Here is a 25,337-nt window from a genome sequence, read left to right as displayed (position 1 = left end):
CTAAGCCGCCAGCCAACCGTCAAAAGCATCCCTCTTCTGGCCTTCTCGCCTCTGCTCCGGCAACAACACCGACGCCTGTGCTTCGTAGTTCATCTTTGAGCTCGTTCCTTATCTTACCTTTTCTCAACCTGCAGCTTATCTTCGGCCGTCATAGCAACATCGCAATGGCTAGCACTCAAGTTCCAGAAGGTGAGGGGAATCCTCCTGCTATGCTGAAGCGCGAGCGACCATGGTTACCAGGGCACTGAAGCTACATACGCCTCTGCCGCTTGCCGCATCGGTCTCAGGGCAGCTCACAAGGCGCAGAATAAACTGCTTTAGCCTTCAATCAACAGTTACGTTTTTAATTGAAGCGGGCAAAGGCGCTAACTCCATACAGTTCTCTGGGCCCAGCGCTCCTCCGAAACTGAACCTGCTAAGAACATCATCTATCTCTCGCTTGCCGTTCCCGATGTGCCTGAATCTTCAGCCAAGCTCGACGTCACTCCCACGACTGTATCCTTTAGCGGACATTCGTCGACAAAGAACATAGATTACAAGGTCGATTTGGAATTGTATGCCGAGATTGACGTCGCAAACTCAAAGCGGCATCATTCAGCTCGTGGAGTCGATTTGGTGCTTCGAAAGAAGGAGGTGAAGCAAGAATTCTGGCCACGCCTGCTAAAAGAAAGCAAGAAAGTGCACTTCGTTAAAACCGATTTCGACAAGGTATGAATCAAGGTCATGCTAGCGACTTGATTTGGTCTTGAGACTTTTTCCTAACCCGCGTCTATCTTTACAGTGGGTCGATGAAGACGAGCAAGAGGAAGCCAAGGAAGACGACTTTTCAAATATGACAGGCGGGCTCGGTGGCATCGACTTCTCCAAACTGGGCGGCGGCGACCTCTCTGAGCTAGAAGGAGATGTTGCCGAAGAGGCGCAATCCGTATGTATTCAGCCAAGCATTGCCGGTGACGGTTGACACTAACAACTGTCGACTTATAGGATGACGACGACGAGATGCCTGCATTGGAAGACGACGCTCCAGAATCCTCCAAACCAAAGATTGAGGAGGTATCCTAAGTCATTTATTCCTTGCGACGCTGTGTTCGAAAGTGAGATCAAAACGGCCGAACCTTTTTGCTACAATCCGTTCTGTTCCGCATGGCGGCATAAAGCGGTAGAGGATATAAAACGAAGGCATGACTCAACAACAACGGCTATTGTTGATTTGACATACATTACGCCTATGGTGCTTAGTCCGAACGCAGCAGATGGCCCTCCAAAGTCCTTTCCATGGGAACAATCAAAACACTTCCATGCGATAAGAAATTTTACTTCTAATATGTCTCTTTGTGTTTGTGGTGATAGCAGGGCGTCTTAAAGAAAATATGTGCTTTATCTTCTTGCATCAATCAACCATTTTCCCAAGCCGTAGGCAGCCCAATCAACCAGTAGAACAAGCCAGAGACTAAAGAGTAATTGTGTGATACATCCCCGGCCAATAGACCCCGTTGGGCAGCATATATTTGGATTCACGTCTCCACACGAAATTGCACAGAATTTCTTTTCGGGTAGTGAAGGGATGGGGCTATGCTCCATATGACCACGTCCGAAGTCGAGAATAAAGCCGAAGTAGATTTGAGCCAAAAGGGTTGACAGCGGCTAATATACGTGAAATGCCCTCCCATCAACTCGAAAGCTTGATCAAAAGGAAGCAAAAAAAAAAAAAAGGAATGGAAGAAGGCCTGCCAAGTCGTTGATCTCATATTCATGGTATATAGAAATCGGAAAATAACCAAGCTGCAGCCCTTTTCGAGGCCGCTCGTATTATCCTGCGCCCGCCACGGACGTTGAGCCCGGATCGATTCCATTGCTAAGGCTCTCGCCTTTGAGCTTTGCGAGGCGGTCTTGCTCCGATCTATCACGCAAATCCTCTGTCTCTTTCCGCATAGCTTCCAAGTTCCAGGCACCCTGATCCTCGTCATCGCTATCCTCTTCGCTATCCTCATCTTCTGAATCCTTCCAGTTCCCACTTTCGAATAAGGCACGACCTGTGGCTTCTTTAGCTTTACGGGCTTCTTCCTCTGCAGCTTTCTTATCGAGACGCTCTCGTTTCCATTTCGCGAATGACTCTTCCGTGACGGGCGTAAGATTGCCTGTAAGCTTATGACGTTCGGACTCGAGGAATTCTTCCAGAGTGAGCGTCTTGAGAGGCGATTTATCGAGGAGGGCTTTTTCGGCGGCCTTTTGTTCTTTGGTTTTTAATACAAAGCTGTTTTCCGGCGTGTTAGATCATGAGGCAAGGGTAAGTTGTTTGGGAATTCGGGGAGGGGGGAGAGACTAACCCTGGTGGAAGACTGTGTTTGTACATGCATTTATCTCCTCCATTCGGACACGTCCAGAACCAGCCATATTTCTGATTTTCCACGGCCTCGATGAAGTATTTACAGACCTTGTCGGTGGTCGTTCTCGGATTTCCATGCTTGCTCAAGACCACTTTTCGTAGCTTATCCTCATCCCAGCTGTCCATGGTATCATTTTGCTTGTCATTTTCGGCGTCTCTAGAATCTGAATATAGATCCCTCTTCTCCGCCTTCCGCTCAACCGCAGGATCATGGCTAAATTTGCACTTCTTGCCCTTCTCGCATGTGCCTTTCTTGAAAAATATGCATAAGACTGTCTTGGGGTCGACTCCGAAAGGCACCTTTTGCACCTGGACTGGTTTGAAGAGTTCAGCTGCCTCCTTCTTGGCTTGCTCAGCGGCAGCCTTCTCCTTCTCTCGTCTCGCCTTCTCGGCGTCCTTTCTCTTCTGATCTGCACTCTTGTTTGATTGCGCTTGTGCCTGGAGTTGAGCTATTTGTTTCTTCGCCGTCGCTCCTTTTTTCTATTTCCCAGCAAAGAAAAAAGTTAGTTTAGCAAATGCTGCTCAGGAAGGTAGAGGAAAGAAATGGGTGCTCATGCTCTTATGCCTCCGGACTTTGGCCGATGCGGAAAAAGCCATCCACATGGCTTGAAACAGTCGACATTGCCATTTCTTATCCGGTGACCGCCGTACGCGGAAGAGACTCTGTACTCACATTTTTCATACCAAACGTCTGGATTAGTTGCGAAGTTAGCTTTTGTTTTCGCTGTGTACTGGGCGGGTGGTGAGGTAGATATTGAACGATCGAAAATGGACCTACCTTGTCCTCCACCGTCTGCTTCTTCTTCTTCGGCTGTTCAGCCTTCTTGGGCGGCATCTTGGCGGTGTTGTGATGAATTCCGGCAACCACGGCTCAGTTGTTAAATGCCTGGTAATATGAGCAATGCAAAGCTGGTGGAATCTTTGCCCGTTATGACGGGGTGTTTATTGTGCTGTTGAGGGTTGAAGTATGAGAGCAGTGGCTTTGGCGGTCGCCTGTGGCTCGAGATTGGCGGGGAAAATTAAACTTTGTAAGGTGGCGTTAGTGTTTGGTAGTGTGCGTAAGAGGCCGGGTCTGGGAGGGCGAAGCGGCCAGCTGTGCCAGATCCGTGCTCCGGTAGAAGATGCAGGCAATAGTATCGACGACGAGCTGTGGGAATCGTTTTGCCCGGCCAATCCACCATAGGAATTGAGCAGATGCCTGTTTTCTGAACCCCCCGCGGGATTTGACGCGAACATAAAGTAAGCTCCCCCAATTCCGTCGAGCTCTGTCATATTCCTTCTGCTGACCTGCGGCGGCTGTCGCAAGCACCGTCCCTACAGAGTCCTACACCGTTGATCCGACCTACGTAACTTCTCAATTTATATATCAAAACCTCCCATCCCCCACCGAGTGAAAATGATTACCGACACTGAGCTCTACAAGCTCGCCATTTTCTTGGGCTCCTGCGCGATGCTCCTCATCGTTCTCTACCACTTCCTAGAAGTGAACTCGCAAGAGAACAATCAAGACACAGTGGTCACACCCTCGTCGTTGACAAAGGGCCCCGACAAAGCCCAGTCGACCCTGAACACAACACCAACGACAGCGAAGACGGAGAATCGCTGACGTGGCTACGCATGGAACGCGAGGAACGATAACCTGAGTCTCACAACGGGATGTGAGGCCTCTTAACGCCGGAGGAGGGTGACATACAGAGTGAATTTGAGAAAGGGTTGTATTAGCGGCGGTTCAAAGCTCGTGCAGGACACGGAGGAAGGCAGGGTGGTTTTCACGCTACGATAGAACATTGGCCGTCAAGAAAAGACCACTAAATGTTAAAGGGGTCTGACCGTAGTAGGAAAATGCTTTCAAATCTAAGATAGACATCATGTCTGGCCCCAAAAGCCAGCCTTCAAATTGGAAGCAATTGAAGCCTAAGCCTGGTATCTGTATCATGTAAAAACGAATCGCAAAGCCTGGCAAAAATAAAATCAGGCAAAACCAAAAGCCCCTTTTGCGCCATCGCTTATTGCATTACATAAATATTCACGGTACATACGTCGGCCCGGCGATGCCGATGTCCGCTTGGGGTTGTATTCACAGGTTATTTCTTTTCCGCGGGTATTATCCTTCGAACGTTCTCAAAAGCCACAACTGTCGGTAGTCTCTTGTAATTAAAAAGAGTGCATCCACCTTTGTTCACTCCAATTCCAACTCGCGCCTGTTTTGTTTCCAAAGCCCTTAGTACTTCCAAAGCCTTCGCCCTCTCAGTTTTGTTACCATGGATCTTGTTGAAAGATTTGATGGATGACGATGCTGCGGGGAATATTAGCGCCGGATGGGGCCCTCGCTCTGATATCCGCGGTGTGTATGACCGGCCGTTTTGGTCTTTAGAACAGTTTTCCGGGTCGATAGATAGAACTAGAATTCGGAACGGAAGAGAAATTAAACTAGTTATTAGAGAATAACTATCGGAGTTGCGATATTATTTCCATTCTCACCAGATCCTTTCGTCGTGGGACCTTCGCCATATTTCCAGGCCATCGGGCGCAGATGCATCTTATCCAAGTGTTCTTGAAGCTCCTCAGCGCCAAAAAGGTGTTGGCTCCGAGACGATGCGCAGCCTGACCACTGGCACGGAGTAGAATGATTGCTGGGAGGAACATGCAGCTTCACCACATGCTTCTTCAGCGTCTCCAGGTTATGTAGTTTGGCATTGCAATCCTTCCAGGAGCAAATATACTCTCTGTAGAGGGGAGATGCATATGGGCCTGGTCGGACGACGACTTCCACGGCTCTTGAGACTGAGCCGGTGGCGTTTGGTTTGTTCTTCGACCCTGCTGGTCGACCTCGCTGACGACGCGGCAGCGCCGTCGATTCGGGCATCAGAGGAGTAGAATTTGAAGAAAAAGTATGAAATGGACGGATCTGTACGACGTTTCTCTTGGAAGGCGATGAATTGAGCTTGGGGATTTCAGCACTCTGGCGATGCACAGCGCGTTGAGGTGTGGTGGTCACTTCCGAACCACGTGACTCTCGATTATATAATTCGGTCGTGGAGGCGTCGGAGTTTAGGTCGGAGTTTGGCGGCCGGGAAGGAATCGGCGGGCGGGAAGGTAGAGGTGCAAGGGCCACTTCTGGGGGCGGAGAGCCAGGGTCAACGAGGTCCCATCGAAACGTTCGCAGGTCTGAATTATAGTCCACTGCTTGAAAACTCACTCGTAGTTTGAGTAGATGGTAGTTTAATGGTCGTTCGGTCGGATGTCGGCCTGCCGCGATCAGGACGTCCCTCGCAATCGTTTTCGGGTTGTAGTAAGTCTTTCTCAATGCCTCAGCTTTATTGAAAGGCTTCACTATATCCTTGCGGCGTCGCAATGCGTCCCTTTTCTCCACATCGGTTGTTTCAGCGAGTTTAAATCTGGATAGGTCCACAGTACTTGACGGCGCCGGTGTGGGCTCGGTGGCTGGCACCAATGGCTCTGTCGTTCTGCACTCATCTAAACGTGGTATTTTGCTAGCAGATTCCGCATCTGCAACATCTGCAACATCCACCATATCCTCATCATCGCTCAGCGACCGTGTCAAGTCCACAATCTCGGAGAAATTGCGCTTTTTTGCTAGTGCTTCCTTTGACCCTGGCGGTGCACTCGCCGGTGGCGGTGCGGGTGCAGATGTTTCCGAAGTGCGTTTGGCATTGACCTTGGAAGATTTAGCGTCGAAGTGGATGAACGAGTGAGCCGTAATAGGGGACTGAACCACCTGTCCCATTGGAACCTGAGATGACACAACTTTAGGAGGTTCAAACCGAGGAGCATTGCTTGAGGGGGTTGTGGAGTTGGTTTCTGATGGAAGGGGAACAAGTTTAGCAACGGGCGGAAGAGGAGGAAAAAATGGCTGTGATGACGTTGGCGGTGCTTGCTTTGAGGACTGTTGTAAATTAGCCATAGGGGGTGGCCTGGGTAGAGTTGCCGGGTTTGTAGACTGCGGTATGGATGAAGCAGCCGCGCTTTGAGTGGGCTGGCTCGCATCTTGTGAGGCAACCAGAGTGCTCTGAGGTGGCTGAGAAATTGTGGTTGAAACTCCAGTAAAATGGTGAAAAGTAAGGGGAGCAGTCATTTGGACCTGACTTTTTGTGTTATATGTTGGAGGGGGAATAGAAGGGGACGGCGCTGTATTAGCCCGTGGAGCCTCTGAAACTGGCCTGGATGGTGGGTGGGATTGCACAGGAACACTGGTCGTAGCATTACCCTCTGAAGGGTGGCCAACAGGGGCCGTAATAGCATCTGAATTCGCAGGCCGCTTCGGTTGGGCACTGCTTGATAGGTCAGGAACTGCTTTGAGGAGATGTTTTGCAAAATGTACTCTGTTCACAGAGAGCCCCTTAACTTCAAGCATCTCGCAGAGCTGTGTATATGACGGATCCTGATCGATTAAATTGAGAATTAGAGATGTCGGGCAGTCCTTCCCCGCATTCTGCGGGACCTCTTGGAGGTAATTACATGCCGCTTCAGCTAATGCCTGACGTTTTGCAAGCGGCCAGATATTCGACGCTTTCGTTTCCTTCGGCTTGGGTTGAGGCTCTGGGCGATTGTTATCTTGAGGTGTTTGCACTTCCTTTAACGAAGCAATTGGAGTAGTGGTAGTTTGGACCACTTTATCTTCCTGGGAGGTGTTATTATAGGATGATAATGGTGTGCGGCGTGGCTCTGGAGTTTCAAAGTGTGTTGGTTGACGCTTATTTTCATCAACAGTCGCCTTCGCTTGACTAACTTTTTGCTGCTGTATTGGGGTAGTCGTTGCCTTCGGCGAACCCATTTCAGGCATAGCATGATAGACATTAGAGAGCCGATTTTTTGCGAACCGTTTGCGTCTTGCTGCCGGAAACTTTCCAAGATCTGGTAGGCTCTCTGCAGGTGTGACCTGGGCGGGGGGGTCCATGGAAGATTGTCCGTTCGCCGGCTTTGGCGCAGGGTTCGCAATGGACGCTTTGCTGGCTGAAGGAGGTTGAGAAGCGTCTGTAGAAGGCCCCTATACGATCAGTCCAGTTAGATTAAGAAGCCAAAAAGAAAAGGTTAAAGTACCTTTTTAACATCATCCCACAGCTTTGCAAATAAGGAAGGGTCTTTAGACCTCCATTGTCTCATCTTCTCGATCATTTGTCTCATTTCAGAAGCCATATTCTCTTCCATCGAACCTTTGGTGGACTCATCTTGAGCTGTGGTAGATAAATCAGGCTCCAATACCCGCGAAGGGCAGATGGCTCCGGGCACGTTCATAAGCTTGTCTTGAGGGGCCTTACGGGGCCGGCCTCTTTTTCGAGTCTGAGCCGCCTGTGGCATCTCTTGAGAGGGCTCATTTGCGTCCGCACGTTCGGCTTGGGCTGCAGGCCTAATCACTAATTATTATTACAAGAGCTAAGCCAATGGAAGATGGGTTCACGTACAGGGTGCATCTACGGTTTGGACTGGGTTTACGGGGGTAACTTGCCGACTTGGTTTCGGCCTGGTTATTTGTCGAAGTTTCAGGAGGTGCCTGTGCTTCTACCGGCCTCTCGCCTGTCTCGGTTTGAAATTGCACCGTATTTCCTGTTAGGGCGATGACGAGTGCTTGTTCAACTGATGTATCTTCGTTTGATTCCCCGAAAGTAGTTTGCGGAGTTTGATGGGCTTGTGTACTGTGCATGCTGTATGATGCCCTGGCTTGTTCATAATTGATCTTGCTTGGATCGACGAAGGTTGGTAGCGACGTTTGTGAAGGGGAGTTCGACAACCTGCGTCCGTGACTTTCTCCGTGGAGATTATTTCTACGGGACATGTTTATGTGGGTTGCGTCTTGATTGTGAATTTCTGAGCTAGAGTGCTGGTCTGTATTGCCCTGTGTGTGCGCAACATGCGACTTTGGGCTTCTTGTATCCACGGGAGTGGGGCTGTACATCGAGTTTGATTGAATATTTGGGCGTGACGACCCGTAGCTAGGTGCTGAAGTTGTAGCAATTGACTGACTGTGTCTGCTATGATGTGCAGGGTTCGGTGGAGGTATGGTACCGAAAGGTTGCCCGGAGGGACTCGAGTACGACACGGGGTTTGTGGTCGTGGACGACAAAGTATCTTTCCTTTGGCCTATCTCAACAGCAGGGGGTTGTGATGTGGCCGGTCGCTGATGCGTCGTGTTCTGACGAGGGGCTAGCGCAGGATTGGCCGAATATTCGGGTAGACTCGAGTCCCTCGTGGATGCGGCGTTATGGACAGTAGAGATATAGGGTTGCGTTTGATCAGAGTAAATCGATGAAGATCCTACTGGAACACTTTGTGAAAAGCGCCGGGCGGGTACGGAAGATGAGAGCACAGTCATAGCACTCGCGGCAGCATTTCTAGATCGTTGCGCAGAGTCTGACCGATCGGCTAGGTCCAAGGAGGATCCACTCTGCTGATAGGACGGATGAACATTGGGAGAGGGAGTTCGGCTTTGTGCCTGAGCGGCCCCGGAGTAGTAGAAGTTTGCCCTGCTGGAAGGATTTGCCGGAATTGGAGCTGCGGTCGATCCTGCTCTGGTACTGTTATACAACGCGTCCACCGCCGAGGAGTCAAGTGACACGTGAGATTGATTCACACCTGAATGTGGAGCGGTATACTGCCCTGATTGCGAGTTCCGGGACGTAACCTGTGGGGGATAATTCTGGCTTTGGATTTGAGCGTCATTGCTCGAAGACCAGCAAGGATTTTCCGAATGAGACGTATTGGAACCGTGTAAGCTCGGAATCTGCTCTTGCCATCCGTATTCTTTCTGAGAATAGGTCCGGTCCGCGTTCTGCCAGCTAGAGGACGGCGTCGAAGAGGATTGAGTATTTGAGATTGCTTGTCTCGAAGGATGGGCACTATTTGAGGAAAAGCCGTATCCGGAGTAAGACATATCGCGTACGGTGGGCAGCTGGTTCAAAGACGCCCGTGCACAGAATTCAAGTTGCTTGCACGTAGATGTGTCGTAAAGCGTGCAGTCACGGCGCGCGGAAGGTAGCTTGTGGCAGTCGTAGGACGAGTGGTATGCAAGCCGTCATCGGGCATAGAGTAAAGGGCACGAAGTCACACCATGGGGATAGATCTTGCGAGTATGATGGATTCCCCCACACGCCAGTACTATCACCCCAATTTTCTTAGCGACGCTTCTAGCAACCAGGGCAAAGCGAGCTCTCAGCTTATGCTTCAGAGGCGGAAAGTTCCTTCGCGAGGTCGGGGCTTAGTCAGCACACAGGTTAGTCAGCCAAACCCTATACGCGGGAGCGCCAAGGCTGCTCTCGCACACACTCTCGCGGAAAACAAAATTCGACACTAAGCGAGAATCTCGAAGTTGACGACGACCAGCGAATCCCCGAAGGGTCGATAATTCCAAGCACAGCAATACCTTCGGCCGCCAGATCTCTTCATTCCCTCCGGATCTGCCAAAATGACGAAGATCAACAAGGGTGCGTATCTGCCTGATTTTGCCTTGCTGGAGTGGCTGTCCAGGCACCGGTTGCAAAGGTGGAAAGGACGGGGAGAGGATATTGCGGAACTGGAATGCTGACGGACTATCCTTTTTTTTCCCCTTTTCAGAACTGGCCTCTTCGCGCCGAAAGTCGCGCAAGGCCCATTTCGGTGCTTCCTCCGGCGAGCGACGAGTTATCATGAGCGCTCCATTGAGCAAGGAATTGAGAGAAAAGCACAATGTACGATTGCGTCCTAGGAATATTTTCCCCATCGCATTGGCAAATAACTGCTCCTTGAATCTTTGATTTGCGTGGATCCTGCACCCTTTTTTCTCCCCTTCTACGAGAGCTCCGAGCCACTACACGAAATTTGAGAGAGGTTCTAAAATCGGTTATCGTGACTCTAGGTTCGCTCAATACCCATTCGCAAGGACGACGAGGTCACCATCGTTCGCGGCACCAACAAGGGCCGTGAGGGCAAGATCACCAGCGTCTACCGCCTCAAGTATGTCGTTCACGTCGAGCGCGTGACTCGTGAGAAATCGAACGGCCAGAGCGTCCCTATCGGCATCCACCCCTCTAAAGTCGTCATCACCAAGCTCAAGCTGGACAAGGACCGCGAGAGCATCTTGGAGCGCATGGGCAAGGGAAGAGAGACCAGAGCGAAGACTGCGTCCGCATAAGTGTAAAGACCTGGGGCTGCTTCGTTCTTGTTAGTAATGACAGGGGGTTCTTTATTTTTTCCAACTTTTTCCCGGAAAAAAAGAAACGAAATGAATAAATGGGACCTCTGATGGCATGAGTTCTTTCAACTGGAGTTTTCTACAAGGCAGGCTCTGTTATGTTTGGGCGTTTTCTCCTCCAACCTTTTCTTCGCATGCCACACCCCCTCCCCCGTCTCTCGATTTTCTGCAGTCGATGCTGAAAATAGTCGATCACTGCCCATGTCACATCCAACAGCTGAGAAAATATCACAGGAGAAAATTCACAGGTCCAAGTTTTTCTTTTTGTGCTCTCTGATCTTGACTCTCTGGCTGTGATGGTGCATATAACTTCCTTGTTTTACCCAGGTATTCCATCATGAAATCGCTCGAAGAGACGGCCTCATCCGAATTCCCCAAAGCCATCGTGAAAATTATGATCTCCTCAGAGTATCTCATTGCCAGTATTATCTCCTCGCCAACCAGAAAAGCGGTCTCAGATTGCTCCCCAATGGTTGTCGAGGTATACGGCTGGCGTATATCAAGTGACTCAACTTCCACTTATCTTCGTGATGGGTTGGCATGTTGTAGCCTTAAGGCTTGCCTGCAGACTTGCTCCTAGACTCTTATGTCAATGAGGGATGCAAGTTTGATGGGAAGCTACAAACCCAAAATATATAATTCGTAAATATGTGCATTCGGCATGTCAGATAGCATCATACACGTCTAATCATATATCATTCTCAATAAAACGCTGATACTCTTTGATTCTTCAAAGACTCTTGTAAAACAAACAGAGAGCTTGCTTCCAGTCCGTACATGACAATAACATAGAAATGGAGATGAAGATTAAGAAGATGGGATAGGATATCGATCAAAAATAGAACAACATGAGCCTCACCAACACCGAAGAAAACCATTCTCCTCTACTCCTTCTTCCCAACGCATCTTCCCCATGCAGGCAATCCGCACCCAATGCCTACGAACAGATATATCAAAAACAGCACAACCACCGCCAGCAACGCCATCAGTTTTACATTCTTCCACCACATCCGTCTGCGCAAATCCCGGCTCCGAACCCTGAAATCCCTCGCACTGCTGCCCAACCGATCCGTCTTGTCCACAAGCAAGTCTATCCTCTCCCCACGTTCCAGCACCCGCTCGATATTCTCCGTCATGATATCCCGCACGTTGTCGATCTCCTTGCGCGCAGACGCCAGGGAATCGGACGGCGGGGCCGTGTTGTACTGCTGCAGCAGAGCGCGCAGATCATTGTTAAATGCCGCACAGCCGTACGCCGGCAGGGAGCCGAAGTCGATGCTTTCCGGGCTGTATGCACTGAGGAACTTGCGCTTGATTTCGAGGAGGAAGGCAAAGGGGATGCGGCGGCCCAGCTCGGCGGTGGCTACGACGAGATAGCTGAGTGGGGCGTGCGAATCGGGTTCTGAGGAGGAGGCCGATGCCGAGGGAGAATCGGCGATGTAGTGTATGAAGAGTCGGTCATGGGTGTATGTGAGCTTTTGGGCTGATTGGTGGCTTATCTTGGGGAGAATGATGGAGGCGAGCGAGGAGGCGGAGGTGGACGAGGTGCCTGGGGAGGAGTGTTCCGCGAGAATGGTCGTTCTATGGGCAATGCAGGCGCTGGGAGAAGGTTGGTTAGCTGTGCACTGGCAGCATAGATATGCATTGGACTTACTAGAGGAGAGATGTCGCTGGCTTGGAAGAGGACGCCATCTTGATGGCCTGGTAGCCTGATACTTGTTTCTCGGAAGATCAAACCCCCTGTTGAGACCAGCTACTGGACAACAGATCTGAACAGCAGCTTTAGTTGCCGTGAACAATTGATTGGGATGGTGGCGAGAGGGCCTTCGCAAAGCAATGTGCTTCCTGTCTAACTAGCACCCTATTTAGCTGCAGTGAGGTCATGACGACGCGGCTCACGGCCGGGGTCACGTGGAAACTTCCTTTTGGCTTCACGCTTTCTGCAACGGCCCAACATTGCGAGGCGGATGCATGAACTGGCCATTGTCCAAAAAAAAAAAAAAAAAAAAAAAATTGGAAGATAATATTTGACATGCAGCTAGCTAAAGACAGCGACTGGATTCTCGCAACCAGGTGGATAAAAGGAATGTTTCGTACAATGAGAGCTCCGTACTCCACAACATTCATAAACATTAGTTAGTTACTTACATGCTAAACTCATAGGGGTCCTCAAATCATTAAAAAGCTCGAATCACAAAATGCCACCAGCGATTACAATACATAGTATACAAGCAAACAATCTTCCGCCTGAAAAATGAAACCGCACCAAATGCCCTGAGGAAATCATAAATCATACAGAACTCGCTTTTAGCTCGGATGAGTCGTCATCAAATATCAGATCAGTGTTGTTGCCGCCGTCTTCGGAGTGGTATTCAATATACTGACGTTTAGAAGTGGGAATATTCGCTTTCGAAGCCATATTGCCCCGGATGTCCGGCGGATATATTTGCTCTCTGCGGAGGTCTTTCACCTCCCTTATCACGTCCCGGAAACTTTCCTCGAGAGTCTTCATCCTCGCAAGAACTAATCTATTCAATGTATCCCTGTGATCGGTATTCGAACGGTTTCGCTGAAGATCCCCGGTCGCGTATGCCATTTGCGTGGCGAAGCTCGCGGGGATGTCGCCGACAAACCCACCGCCGACGGCCTTGTTATCGCCCAGATCGGAACCGAGCCCTATCGCGATGGACGAACGGCCGCGATTGAGTTTGAGAAAGTCGCCAGATAGCAGCACCCCGTTGAGATTGGGAACGGATTTTGCTTCGGGCTTTGAGGGGTGAATGGGCCGCGGACCGGTACGCGCAGCGGTTTTTTCCTTGGGTGAGCGGCTGGGCGTGGGTGGTGTGCTCCTTTGGAAAGCTCTCCTGAGAGCCGGCTTCCCCGATGGCATGGGATTTACCTCACCTGTAGTCCATGAACGGAGAGGGTTTAAGAGGACAGTAGCGCTCGATAAATTTCTGGAATGCTTGCGTCGTGGCGTATTCGGCTTGCGGTTTGGGCTGTTTCGTCTAGAGAGCCTCTTCGCCGTCGAGGGCCGTGACGATCCCTCGAATGAATTGGAAGATGGTCCATTTGTAAGGTTGAACAAATCCTCCTGCTCGTTTTGTATCCTGCTGCCTATCGTTGTGGTTCTTTGGCGCAGGCTCGACACCTCGTCATCCTGTTGGTGGTCGCTGCTAAGCTCGTCGTCGCCTTCCATGTCCGTTTGCTGGGTTAATTGCTTGCGAAGCGGGTGCCCAAACCCTCTCCCGACAGCAGGAGCTTTTGGGCGGATTTTCCCGCTATTGACAAAATCTTCTGGATCAGAGGCAACTGACCGGGTCGTGATGGTCGGGTCGCGCAGAGAGTGTTTTAATCTTCTCCGCGCTCCTGGATAACACAGTATTCGTCGCTGTTCCAGTCGTTCCAGCACCGCCTGATCTTCTTCGTCAGGTGGTTCAGCGATGCCGCCAGGTCCAATGTCCCGCATCCAGTCGCTAACTATGGCATTGGATTTATGCTGAGCACGGGTGTCCTGCCTCACGCGGTGAGCGGTCTGTCTGAAAGGACGACGGAAGACTTGTTCCAAAGCCTCATCCTTCTGGTGCGTGGCGATCGATGGCTCTCTCAAGCGAAAAGTATTTCCGAGTGCAAAGAGGTCATGACCCTTGTTACCGTTGTTAACCCAGTTTTTAGATTGGCTAGGGCGCAAAGGCCCATCGACCAGATCAGTCGGCTCGAATACCGCCGAGCGTAATGCAATCCTCTCATAAAGGTATATGCTAAACAGGATCGGGAAATGTGTGGCCTTTATGATTGTCCTGTTAAGCCTCATGAAGCTCCGAAAAGGCATGACGAACCGCAAGGGTGCAACGACCCATGCCACAATGTTTGCAGGTGCAATGTAGGAAAATAGAGCATCAGATTTGACCATGGAAATTGTGTTTACGGCAAATAGGAACTGGTGTTCTTCGTTTGCATTCTGGACGATGGCCATGAATGAATTTGTTAGGACTGTAATGAGAATGGTGACGACAAGGAAGTGGCAAATAAAGAGGAATAGGATGAGGATGGCCTTTCCGAGGGGGTTATAACGATCCCAAAGCTGCCAGGCGGCTGGGGTGAAACCCATGATCATCTGGAAAAGAGCATAGATCACGGAGCTGGGAGAATCGCCGTGTCCAAAGGAGAAGGTGAAGGCGACGAAGAATCCACTGCAGGCGATTATGATCAGGATAAGAACAGCGAAGAGATCTACAGCCATCATCCTGAAGGCTATGAGCAGCTGAGAGAAGTAGCGATAGTGATCCAGGACCGAAAAGAGCCTTGGTACTAGGAGGACGGCAGTCGCCGCAAGGACATCGTAGGCCAGAATTGCGACAGTATGGTCCAGAAGCAGGACGCTGTACAAGCGTAGACAGTAGTAACAGAAAAGGAGAAACAGAATCCCGACGTCAAAGGTGTTCCAGAAGCTCATTAGGTACAGACTGAAACCTTGTTCGTTGAATCCGACAATCTCGTCCAGCATGAAGCCAGCGCTCCAGAACCAGAAGACAAGCTCCAAGGTGGTAAGGAGAAAGGACCTTCTCTGAATGACGGTGAGGAATAGACACAATAATACAGCGAATGAACATGTGGAGAGCACCTGGCGATAGCGCGGGACCCGCAGGCGGGACAGTTTGAATAGGGAAGCATCCTGCGGGTCATAGAGTGAAGCAGAGCGTCTCGACATGAACGAGGTGGAGTCTGTATAAGCCCCGTTCGCAGGATCCACGGATGCTCCCAAGGACCCGTACTGAGTTCTGGTAGCATTCCTGAGAGGGAGACGGTGCAAATGGTCAGCAGCCGAGTAGAAGACAATGGTGCCGGCCCATATAGCCTCTAATTGCTGAACAACCAGGGGATGGGCTAAAAATCTTTTCGCCTGCGCTCTGATGGCGACTTCCAAGCAGGATATACGAACGCCCTTTAAATGTCGCTGGCTGCGACTGTGGGGATACCTTCCGGTCTCGTGTGCAGTGGTGCTCGTCGACGGAGGCGTTTGGCCCTGCAATGGATGAAAATCATAGGAAAGAGCATCGATCAACTCCCTCGTGGAGTACTCCTTGAGAAGCTTGATGGCCAGAAGCTCACACACCATGGCCCTGGTATGGCTAGCGCCACTGATCCCTGGCTTTATATCGGCCTCCTTACGGAACTGGAGACAGTTTGCCATGAGGGAGTAGAGGGTTGCCCTGGAGAAATGAGCTGTGTGTATCGCCTGTAGAATCGGTTTTAGAAGGAACTGCGACACCTGCGGCGAACGGAGCTGTTCCCAGGTGAGAGTGGTCTCGCATCGTGAAGCCACAAGGAGACACAGATCGTATGTGAGATGGTAGACGGGGAGAGAGTCTAGGATAGTGAGCAGATTAGTGTTAAGATACCAGCGTTTCTGAGGGGCCCAAGCGGTAGAATGCGTACCAAGGTGAGGCGCTGAGAAGATGGGGAGCAAGGGAGTGGTATCCTGGGCGTCATGTCCGTCATTCGTCTCGCAATCGACGCCATGGCCATCGTCACCGTACTCCTCGTCATTGGGAGCAGGCTGGTTACTCTGGCCTGGGGCACGCAGCGGCCCATGAAACATCATACGCCTCGCCGCAATGGGGCTTGGAGGGGACATGTCCGCGGTGCTGAGAGACGCGAGTGGACTCCCACGGGCACGAGTCGGCTCCGTCTTGGGCCAGAGCAAAGATGCAAGCACCCACACTGGCAATATGCGTAGAAATTCTCAAACCGGGCAGCTGCTGAGACCACGATGCCCCATCCAAGAGGACAAAACCACGGCACGGTGTCAAGTTGAAAAAGCCATCCAGCACATGATCAGAAGAGGAGGGCGTAAGAGTCATCAGGCGAAAGCTAAACGGACGGAAACAAAAAAAATGGGAGACAGAAGAAAACACAGAAGACCACCCTGAAGAGACTGAAGAAACAGAGGACACAGAGGACAGGACTAGGAAAAGGAGGAGGAAGACACTAGATCAACAGCAGGCCTGCCCGGGCGAGGAGCAGGTGAGGGGAGGTGAGATGATGTCTCCATGGCGAGCCGGTTGTGTTATATATTTTTTTTTTCTCTCCTCCACCCCTCTGTTCCTCCTGAGTACATGTCATCTCCAGAAGCAGGTGGCGAGCGCGATAAGCAGATAAGATTGACTTTTGCACTCACACGCGTCCAGCTCGGCGATTGGCCACCCGCCCGGCGAGGGGCACAAAGAAACGAGGAACGGCGGTCTTTTGCTCCAGCACGAGGTCTCACAGCATGCTGCATGTACATAACTATCAAGACTATGTACATGAGTCTGAGAGTGTTCTGCAGCACGGTGTACCCACGGGCCTCGAATAATGGCTCCAAGTGTCGGGATCGTAGTAAACTCCTTCGTACCTTGCGACGAGCTATGGCGATGGAACCGCCTCCGTCCATCGGTAACCCCTTACACGAGTAGGCAGGCCAGTTGTCTTGAAAGAAACAGATGCCTCACCTCTGCTCCCCTGAAACTAGACTTGAGGATGAGTGTCCTACTAGATGTGCAAGATTTGGAGTTTGGTTCTCTCTTCCTCTCACTCTTCTGCTCCCTGGCTGTCCTCGCTGAGCGAATTTCTTTCCATTTGTGTCCCTCAGGATCATCGCTCAAGCCTGCAAGACGGGATAGTACGCCTAGAACGATAGAGCTGCATTAGCGATGTAAAATCTGTTCCACATCCGTAAAATCTCAATTCGAAGCTCCATAATTGTGTCAGATGAAATACGATGAGAAGACAAGAAAAATAAAGGATGTGCCGCGCTGAATGCCAGGATGAGAGTCGACTAGCACAGGGTCCAGGCCATGGCGATGCTTCTCCGAGACAAGAACTCCATTACTGGTGGCCAATTCGCCGGCACCTTGCAGATTCGTCCGGACGGACATCCCTGACTGGTGATCCGGCATCAGTTCTGACTTCCTTGCCCTGTTCTCTCTCTCTGTTCTCTGTTTTCTCCGTACTTTTTTGTCGGCTGTCGACTGTGGACCTGCTTGGCGCCAATCACCAGCGGCGGTGGGCCCCAACCGCAAACCAAACCGCAGAAACTGCCCGCCAGCAGAGGAAAAAAAAAAAAAAAAAGGTCTTTCACAGAAATTTTCTCAACTGCTCTTTTTTTTCCCATTCTCTCTTCTCCTCCTCTGGTCCCCTGTCCAATCCTTAAGGACCAGGTTAATCATTCATTCTTTTTCATTCCTCTCTGAACTGGCCTGACCACAAGATTAAAAAGCCAGTTCAGCACTCCCTGCATCTCCGTTTCAATTCTTCCCACCCCCCCGCTGTCGTCGGACTGTGCACGCAAAACTGAAAAAAGGTCAGCTCGTTACGCGATAAATTCTCAAGAGGACGGCGAGATGCCGCTCTTCACGTCTTCCTCGGACGCGAAGCCTCCTCAAACCCCGACCAGTCCCCAGAGGACCTCTAGATCCGACTCTCTCTTCCCCTCTGCCCCCTCCGCCGGTGGTGCCGTTGCCTACGTGCAGAATGAGCAGCAGCCCGCCCAGTCCGCCCAGTCGTCAATCGCCCCCGCGGTGATCCCTCCCGCCTGCGCACAGATCACAGAGGACTCTGGCAGGTCAATTCTCCTCGAGCTCGAAGATGGAGCCATCTACCACGGCCTCAGCTTCGGCGCCGAGAGGAGCGTCGCCGGCGAGCTGGTCTTCCAGACCGGCATGGTGGGCTACCCGGAGTCCATAACGGATCCCTCCTACCGCGGTCAGATCCTCGTCGTCACGTTCCCCCTGGTCGGCAATTACGGTGTTCCGTCCCGCGAGACGATGGACGAGCTGGCGAAGGACATCCCCAAGCACTTCGAGTCCAGCCAGATCCATATCGCCGGTCTGGTCGTGGCCAGCTACTGTGGAGAGGACTACTCCCACTTCTTGGCCGAGAGCTCCTTGGGCAAGTGGCTGAAGGAACAGGATGTGCCTGCGATCTACGGTGTTGACACTCGTGCTCTCACAAAGAGAATCCGCGAGGAGGGTAGCATGCTTGGCCGCATGATGCTCCAAAAGTCTACAAGCGGCAAAGACCTAGTCAATGGCGTCCCCACTACCGCTGACGGCGAGGATGCTGAGATGTGGCGGGAGAATTTTGAAGAAATCGCCTGGGTAGATCCCAACAAGAGAAATCTTGTCGATGAGGGTAAGGCAACCCACCGGGGGCAATGGCCGAAATCTATTTTTTTTTCGTTTGGAAGACCCACTAACTGCTTTTCATAGTCTCAATCAAGGAGCCTCGCCTGTATACCCCTCCAAAGGCTGGCTTACTTCATCCTTCAGGCCGGCCTGTCCGAGTTCTCTGTGTCGATGTTGGTATGAAATATAACCAACTTCGATGCCTCCTTGCCCGTGGTGTTGAGGTCCTCGTCGTGCCTTGGAACTATGACTTCCATGCACTCGCAAAGGACTACGATGGTCTTTTCGTGTCCAACGGCCCTGGTGACCCGGCCATGGTATCCTCCACCGTCACAAACCTTGCAAAGGCCCTGGAAGAATGCCGGACACCAATCTTTGGTATCTGTCTCGGCCATCAGCTCCTCGCTCGAGCCGCCGGCGCAGGCACCACTAAAATGAAGTTCGGCAACCGTGGTCATAACATTCCTTGCACAAGCTTGCTGTCAGGCCGTTGCTATATTACCTCTCAAAATCATGGTTTCGCCGTGGACTCATCGACGCTGCCCGAAGGATGGGAAGAGTTGTTTGTCAATGCCAATGACGGAAGCAATGAAGGTATCAGACACGTCTCTAAGCCTTACTTCAGTGTTCAGTTCCACCCGGAGAGCACGCCTGGCCCTCGGGATACCGAGTTCCTTTTCGATGTCTTCATTAATACTGTGAAGAAGAGTATCGAGTCTCCTTCTGGCTTGAACGAGCCGGTCAACTTCCCTGGTGGCATCATTGAAGAGAACCGGGCCGCCCACCCCAGAGTCTCGGTTAAGAAGGTTCTCATTCTAGGCAGTGGTGGCTTGAGTATTGGTCAAGCCGGAGAATTCGACTACTCTGGCAGTCAGGCCATCAAGGCTCTCAAACAAGAAGGAATCTACACCATCCTGATCAATCCGAACATCGCGACCATCCAAACGTCCAAGGGTCTCGCCGATAAAGTCTACTTCTTACCCGTCAATGCTGATTTCGTACGAAAGGTCATCAAGCATGAGCGTCCTGATGCTATTTACGTCACCTTTGGTGGACAGACCGCCCTTCAGGTGGGTATACAGCTCAAAGACGAGTTTGAAGAGCTCGGCGTCAAGGTCCTCGGTACCCCAATTGAGACCATTATTACCACCGAAGATCGTGAGTTGTTCGCTAGAAGCATGGAGTCTATCGGAGAGAAGTGCGCCAAGTCTGCATCTGCATCTACCCTCGAAGAGGCTATGGAGGTTGTCAAAGGCATTGGCTTCCCCGTTATCGTCCGTGCCGCGTACGCTCTCGGTGGTCTTGGAAGTGGCTTTGCGGACAATGCAGAGCAACTTCGCGATCTTTGCGCCAAGGCATTCGCCGCCAGTCCCCAGGTCCTCATTGAGAAGAGTATGAAGGGTTGGAAAGAGATCGAGTACGAGGTCGTTCGTGACGCACAAAACAACTGTATCACTGTTTGCAACATGGAGAACTTCGATCCCCTCGGTATCCACACTGGCGATTCCATTGTCGTTGCTCCTTCACAGACCCTTTCGGACGAGGATTACAATATGCTCCGGACTACAGCGGTCAATGTCATTCGACATCTCGGTGTTGTGGGTGAATGTAATATCCAATATGCTCTGAACCCATTCTCGAAGGAGTACTGCATCATCGAAGTCAATGCTCGATTGTCCAGATCTTCCGCGCTTGCCTCGAAGGCAACCGGTTACCCATTGGCTTTCATCGCTGCCAAACTTGGCCTTGGTATCCCATTGAATGAGATCTCCAATAGCGTCACCAAGGTTACATGTGCCTGCTTCGAACCCTCCCTCGATTACGTCGTGGTTAAGATCCCTCGTTGGGATCTGAAGAAATTCACTCGCGTCTCCACCCAGCTCGGTTCTTCCATGAAGAGTGTCGGTGAGGTTATGAGTATTGGCAGAACTTTCGAAGAAGCCATCCAAAAGGCCATTCGTGCCGTCGATTACACTAATCTGGGCTTTAACGCTACCAATGCGCTGATGTCCATCAAGACTGAGCTCCAGACTCCATCTGATCAACGTTTGTTCGCTATCGCAAATGCAATGCACTCCGGCTACACCGTTGATGATATCTGGGAGCTAACCAAGATCGACAAATGGTTCTTACGCAAGCTTGAGGGTCTCAGCAAATTTGGAAAATTAATCAGCACTTACTCCGCCTCTACTGTCCCTGTCTCCCTTGTCCGACAGGCCAAGCAGCTTGGTTTCTCCGACCGCCAGCTCTCCAAATTCCTGAGCTCTAATGAGTTGGCAATCCGCCGCCTTCGTGTTGAGGCAGGTATTATGCCTGTTGTAAAACAGATCGACACCGTTGCTGCTGAGTTCCCCGCTTACACCAACTATCTCTATCTTACGTATAATGGCTCGGAGAGTGACATTTCATTCAATGACAACGGCGTTATGGTTCTTGGATCCGGTGTCTACCGGATCGGTTCTTCCGTCGAATTTGACTGGTGCTCCGTTAGGGCTATTCGCACCCTTCGAGAGCAAGGACACAAGACGGTCATGGTCAACTACAACCCTGAGACTGTTAGTACCGACTACGATGAAGCTGATCGTCTGTACTTTGAGAATATTACTTTGGAGACCGTGCTCGATATTTATCAGCTGGAGTCCTCGAGTGGAGTCATCATTTCCATGGGTGGCCAAACGCCAAACAACATCGCGTTGCCCTTGCATCGTTTGAACGTCAACATCCTTGGTACCTCTCCCGAGATGATCGACGCTGCTGAAAACCGCTACAAGTTCTCTCGATTGCTTGACCGCATCGGCGTCGACCAACCAGCGTGGAAGGAACTCACCAGTATTGAGGAGGCTACGGCATTCTGTGACAAAGTCAAATACCCTGTGCTTGTCCGTCCGTCCTATGTTCTGTCTGGTGCTGCAATGAACACGGTGTACTCCCAGGACGATTTGGCCAACTACCTCAACCAAGCTGCCGAGGTCTCGAGGGACCACCCAGTGGTTATCACAAAATACATTGAAAATGCCAAGGAAATTGAAATGGATGCTGTCGCAAAGAATGGTGTGATGGTCGGCCACTTCATCTCCGAGCACGTCGAGAATGCCGGCGTTCACTCTGGTGATGCGACCCTCATCTTGCCGCCACAAGATTTGGACCCGGAGACCGTTCGTCGGATCGAGGAAGCCACTCGAAAGATCGGAAACGCTCTCAACGTCACCGGTCCATTTAACATTCAGTTCATTGCCAAGGACAATGAGATCAAGGTTATCGAGTGCAACGTACGAGCATCGCGATCATTCCCGTTCGTTTCCAAGGTTATGAATGTCGATTTGATCGAGATGGCTACAAAGGCAATGATTGGCAAGCCATTCGTCGAATACCCACCAGTGAACATCCCAAAGAACTACGTCGGTATCAAGGTCCCTCAATTCTCCTTCTCGCGATTGTCCGGTGCCGATCCAGTCCTCGGTGTTGAGATGGCATCCACCGGTGAAGTCGCTTGTTTCGGTCGCGATCGCTACGAAGCTTACCTCAAGGCCCTTATTTCAACTGGCTTCAAGCTTCCGAACAAGAACATCCTTGTTTCCATCGGTTCTTACAAGGAGAAGATGGAGATGCTTCCTTCGATCAGAAAACTTCACCAGATGGGATACAATCTCTTTGCGACTGCTGGTACTGCAGACTTTATTCGTGAGCATGGTATTCCAGTGAAGTACCTTGAACTTCTCGCCGGAGAAGAAGAGGATCTGAAGTCAGAATATTCCCTTACTCAACATCTTGCCAACAACTTGATTGACCTTTATATCAACCTTCCATCCAGCAATAAGTTCAGAAGACCGGCAAATTATATGAGTAAAGGTTATCGGACTCGTCGTATGGCCGTCGACTATCAGACTCCTCTTGTGACGAATGTGAAGAATGCAAAGATATTGATTGAAGCCATTTCCCGCCAATTTGAGATGGCTGTCCAACCCATTGACTTCCAGACCAGTCATCGTACCGTGGTTCTCCCTGGTCTGATCAACGTCGCCGCATTTGTCCCTGGTGTTGCCAATCCCGACTCGTCAGATTTCCAATCTGTGACCAAGGCCTCTATCTCTGCAGGATTTTCGATGATTCGTGTTATGCCTGTTGGTGTTGACAGCTTCCTCACGGATGCCCGTGCACTGAAAATTGCACAGCACAATAGTCAGAAGGGGACGTGGTGCGATTACAACTTGTCCGTCGCTGCCACGACGTCCAATGCGGATCAGATCGGTCAGGTCGCTGCTGACGTCGGCTCCTTGTATATCCCGTTTAATCACTTGGCTGGAAACATCAACAAGGTTGGCACTGTCACCTCCCACTTTGCTGCTTGGCCACCCACGAAACCGATCATCACGGATGCCAAGGCAACTGATCTCGCTTCGGTCCTGCTTCTTGCAAGCCTTCATAGCCGGGACATCCATGTCATGAGTGTTACTTCGAAGGAGGATATCAATTTAATTGCCCTGAGCAAGGAGAAAGGATTGCGGGTCACCTGTGACGTTGCGATTTATTCTCTGTTCCTCTCCACGGAGGACTACCCGCAGTGCACTCATTTGCCATCGAAAGAGGACCAGGAGGCTCTTTGGGAGCACTTGAGCACCATCGACATCTTCTGCATTGGAGGTCTTCCGTATGAACTTGCTGGAAAGGAAGCCAAGCCGGAGGTTGGAATAGCGGACGCGCTTCCACTACTCTTGACTGCTGTTTCGGAGGGGCGCCTGACTATTGATGACGTTACTTCTCGACTCTACGACAACCCTAAGAGGATTTTCGAGCTCCATGACCAGCCTGATGCCTCGGTTGAAATCGAGGTCGACCGCCCATATATCTTCCAGAGCGAAGGAGTCTGGTCTCCTTTCAACGGCAAAACTCTTCGAGGATCGGTTCAGCGAGTTACCTTCCAAGGTAAGACATCTTGCCTTGATGGTGAGTTGGTTGGCGATGCTGCGCGTGGTACGGATATGTCAGCGCATCGTCTTGCTCCTCCAGCATCACCTTCTATCAAGGAGCCGCCCAGGTCTCCTAGACGGGATGTATCCGTCGGACGACGCCTTTCCTTCTCCACAACGCCTGTTGCTCGCTCATCGCGCTTGAGACCGTCGGACGCCGCTATCACCTCGCCTGGGAACGAGTTGGGCCCTCCATTGTATACCCAACTACTAAGCGTCCCGACAGCGTCTCCATCTTTGATGGAACTGCTTGCTCAGTCTTCCTTCAAGCAAAAACATATCCTGTCGGTGAACCAATTTAATAGAGCGGATCTTCACCTTCTGTTCACCGTTGCGCAGGAAATGCGATTGGGTGTCCAGCGGCACGGCGTTCTTGATATCCTCAAGGGACGGGTTCTGTCAACATTGTTCTATGAGCCTTCTACCCGCACATCGGCCTCCTTCGATGCAGCCATGCAACGCCTTGGTGGCCGCACCGTTGCCGTTGCTACTGAGCATTCGTCAACTCAGAAGGGAGAGTCACTTCAGGACACTGTTCGCACCCTCGCTTGCTACGCCGATGCGATTGTTCTTCGCCACCCGCTCGAGAGCAGCGCTGCCACCGCTGCTAGATTTTCTCCGGTTCCTATTATCAACGGTGGTAATGGAAGTATGGAGCATCCTACCCAGGCTTTCCTTGACCTCTTCACTATCCGAGAAGAATTGGGCACTGTCAGCGGCATCACGGTTACTTTCATCGGTGACTTGCGCTACGGCCGCACGGTGCACTCCTTGATTAAGTTGCTCCAGTTCTACGAGGTTCGCGTACAACTGGTGGCCCCTAAGGATCTTGCTCTCCCTGAAGATGTCCGCCAACACCTCGTCACTTCTGGCCAGCTTGTTCTCGAAACCGAAGAGCTGACTCCCGAGGTCGTTGCTCGCTCTGACGTGTTGTACTGCACCCGCGTACAAAAGGAACGCTTCGAGGACCTGAAGGAGTACGAGCGACTCAAGAATAGTTTCGTTGTGGATAACTCTGTGCTCAAGCATGCGAAGAGCCAGATGGTTGTGATGCACCCTCTTCCAAGAAACGCAGAGATTGGTGAAGAGGTGGACTTTGATCAGCGGGCTTCGTATTTTAGACAGGTGAGTCGAGGTCCCGCACATTGTCGCTGCTACTGGATCCTTACTAATGACTTGATGTAGACGAGATACGGCCTCTACTGTCGCATGGCGTTGTTGGCTTTGGTGATGGCACCTTGAGGCCTTCAGTTCCAAGCGATACAAGGGTGGTGGTCAATAGCTCTATGATTTATTAGAGCCCCTTATTTTTTATTTTTTATTTTTTTTTGCTCCACTTATGGCGCTGTCTCTTTTGAATTTTGGTTTCCTGTTGTCTTCTTTGTTAATATCAAAAGTTGCATTTTCTTTCTGTTTAGTACATAGAGATGTAGCAGGATTCACATGCGTAATGAGTTCTATGTATAATTTAAGGATTCCATTGTGTCCAGGAATGGATTTTGTATATTCAGCATGGGTGGTGTTGGTGTGTTCTGTGTGTGTGTGTTGCGTCCATTTCATTTTTTTTTTTTTTTTTTTTGTTTCCTTTTCTCTTTTCTCTTTTCTCTTTTCTCTTTTCTTTTTTTCTTTTT

At 50.9% G+C, this 25,337-nt stretch overlaps 8 protein-coding genes across 8 annotated transcripts; 4 read left to right on the top strand and 4 right to left on the bottom strand.

Annotated features, from left to right (window-relative positions):
• Window positions 1-27: 27 nt before the first annotated feature.
• D8B26_002573 (uncharacterized protein) lies at window positions 28-1,527 on the top strand. Its single transcript, XM_003069055.2, has 4 exons — window positions 28-189; window positions 380-708; window positions 782-925; window positions 985-1,527. Exons 1-4 carry the CDS (start codon window positions 165-167, stop codon window positions 1,060-1,062), a joined length of 576 nt encoding a protein of 191 aa, XP_003069101.1. The 5' UTR covers window positions 28-164; the 3' UTR covers window positions 1,063-1,527.
• Window positions 1,528-1,579: 52 nt separating this feature from the next.
• On the bottom strand, window positions 1,580-3,339 carry D8B26_002572 (uncharacterized protein). Its single transcript, XM_066123878.1, has 4 exons — window positions 3,165-3,339; window positions 3,060-3,077; window positions 2,328-2,866; window positions 1,580-2,254 (listed from the first exon to the last, which is right to left on the bottom strand). The coding sequence occupies exons 1-4, from the start codon at window positions 3,219-3,221 to the stop codon at window positions 1,810-1,812; spliced, it is 1,059 nt and encodes a 352-aa protein (XP_065979953.1). The 5' UTR covers window positions 3,222-3,339; the 3' UTR covers window positions 1,580-1,809.
• A 148-nt stretch (window positions 3,340-3,487) lies between these two features.
• On the top strand, window positions 3,488-4,192 carry D8B26_002571 (uncharacterized protein). The gene is made up of 2 exons (XM_066123877.1): window positions 3,488-3,625; window positions 3,707-4,192. The coding sequence occupies exon 2, from the start codon at window positions 3,783-3,785 to the stop codon at window positions 3,990-3,992; it is 210 nt and encodes a 69-aa protein (XP_065979952.1). The 5' UTR covers window positions 3,488-3,625; window positions 3,707-3,782; the 3' UTR covers window positions 3,993-4,192.
• A 109-nt stretch (window positions 4,193-4,301) lies between these two features.
• Window positions 4,302-9,275, bottom strand: D8B26_002570 (uncharacterized protein; the record flags this gene model as incomplete). Its single annotated transcript, XM_066123876.1, has 4 exons — window positions 4,302-4,787; window positions 4,868-7,394; window positions 7,448-7,754; window positions 7,810-9,275. 4 exons carry the CDS (start codon window positions 9,273-9,275, stop codon window positions 4,471-4,473), a joined length of 4,617 nt encoding a protein of 1,538 aa, XP_065979951.1. The 3' UTR covers window positions 4,302-4,470.
• A 396-nt stretch (window positions 9,276-9,671) lies between these two features.
• Window positions 9,672-10,938, top strand: RPL26A (60S ribosomal protein uL24). Its single transcript, XM_003069052.2, has 3 exons — window positions 9,672-9,825; window positions 9,956-10,068; window positions 10,236-10,938. The coding sequence occupies exons 1-3, from the start codon at window positions 9,807-9,809 to the stop codon at window positions 10,509-10,511; spliced, it is 408 nt and encodes a 135-aa protein (XP_003069098.1). The 5' UTR covers window positions 9,672-9,806; the 3' UTR covers window positions 10,512-10,938.
• Window positions 10,939-11,279: 341 nt separating this feature from the next.
• On the bottom strand, window positions 11,280-12,403 carry D8B26_002568 (uncharacterized protein). Its single transcript, XM_003069051.2, has 2 exons — window positions 12,226-12,403; window positions 11,280-12,170 (listed from the first exon to the last, which is right to left on the bottom strand). The coding sequence occupies exons 1-2, from the start codon at window positions 12,261-12,263 to the stop codon at window positions 11,456-11,458; spliced, it is 753 nt and encodes a 250-aa protein (XP_003069097.1). The 5' UTR covers window positions 12,264-12,403; the 3' UTR covers window positions 11,280-11,455.
• Window positions 12,404-12,584: 181 nt separating this feature from the next.
• On the bottom strand, window positions 12,585-16,209 carry D8B26_002567 (uncharacterized protein; the record flags this gene model as incomplete). Its single annotated transcript, XM_066123875.1, has 1 exon — window positions 12,585-16,209. The coding sequence occupies one exon, from the start codon at window positions 16,207-16,209 to the stop codon at window positions 12,862-12,864; it is 3,348 nt and encodes a 1,115-aa protein (XP_065979950.1). The 3' UTR covers window positions 12,585-12,861.
• A 1,747-nt stretch (window positions 16,210-17,956) lies between these two features.
• D8B26_002566 (uncharacterized protein) lies at window positions 17,957-25,291 on the top strand (the record flags this gene model as incomplete). The annotated part of the gene is made up of 3 exons (XM_066123874.1): window positions 17,957-18,746; window positions 18,824-24,831; window positions 24,892-25,291. 3 exons carry the CDS (start codon window positions 17,957-17,959, stop codon window positions 24,946-24,948), a joined length of 6,855 nt encoding a protein of 2,284 aa, XP_065979949.1. The 3' UTR covers window positions 24,949-25,291.
• Window positions 25,292-25,337: the final 46 nt, after the last annotated feature.

The sequence above is a fragment of the Coccidioides posadasii genome, chromosome 2 (genome assembly GCF_018416015.2).
Source record: "Coccidioides posadasii str. Silveira chromosome 2, complete sequence".
In the NCBI taxonomy this organism is placed as follows: Eukaryota; Fungi; Ascomycota; class Eurotiomycetes; order Onygenales; family Onygenaceae; genus Coccidioides; species Coccidioides posadasii.
This window is presented reverse-complemented; position numbering and strand designations above follow the sequence as displayed.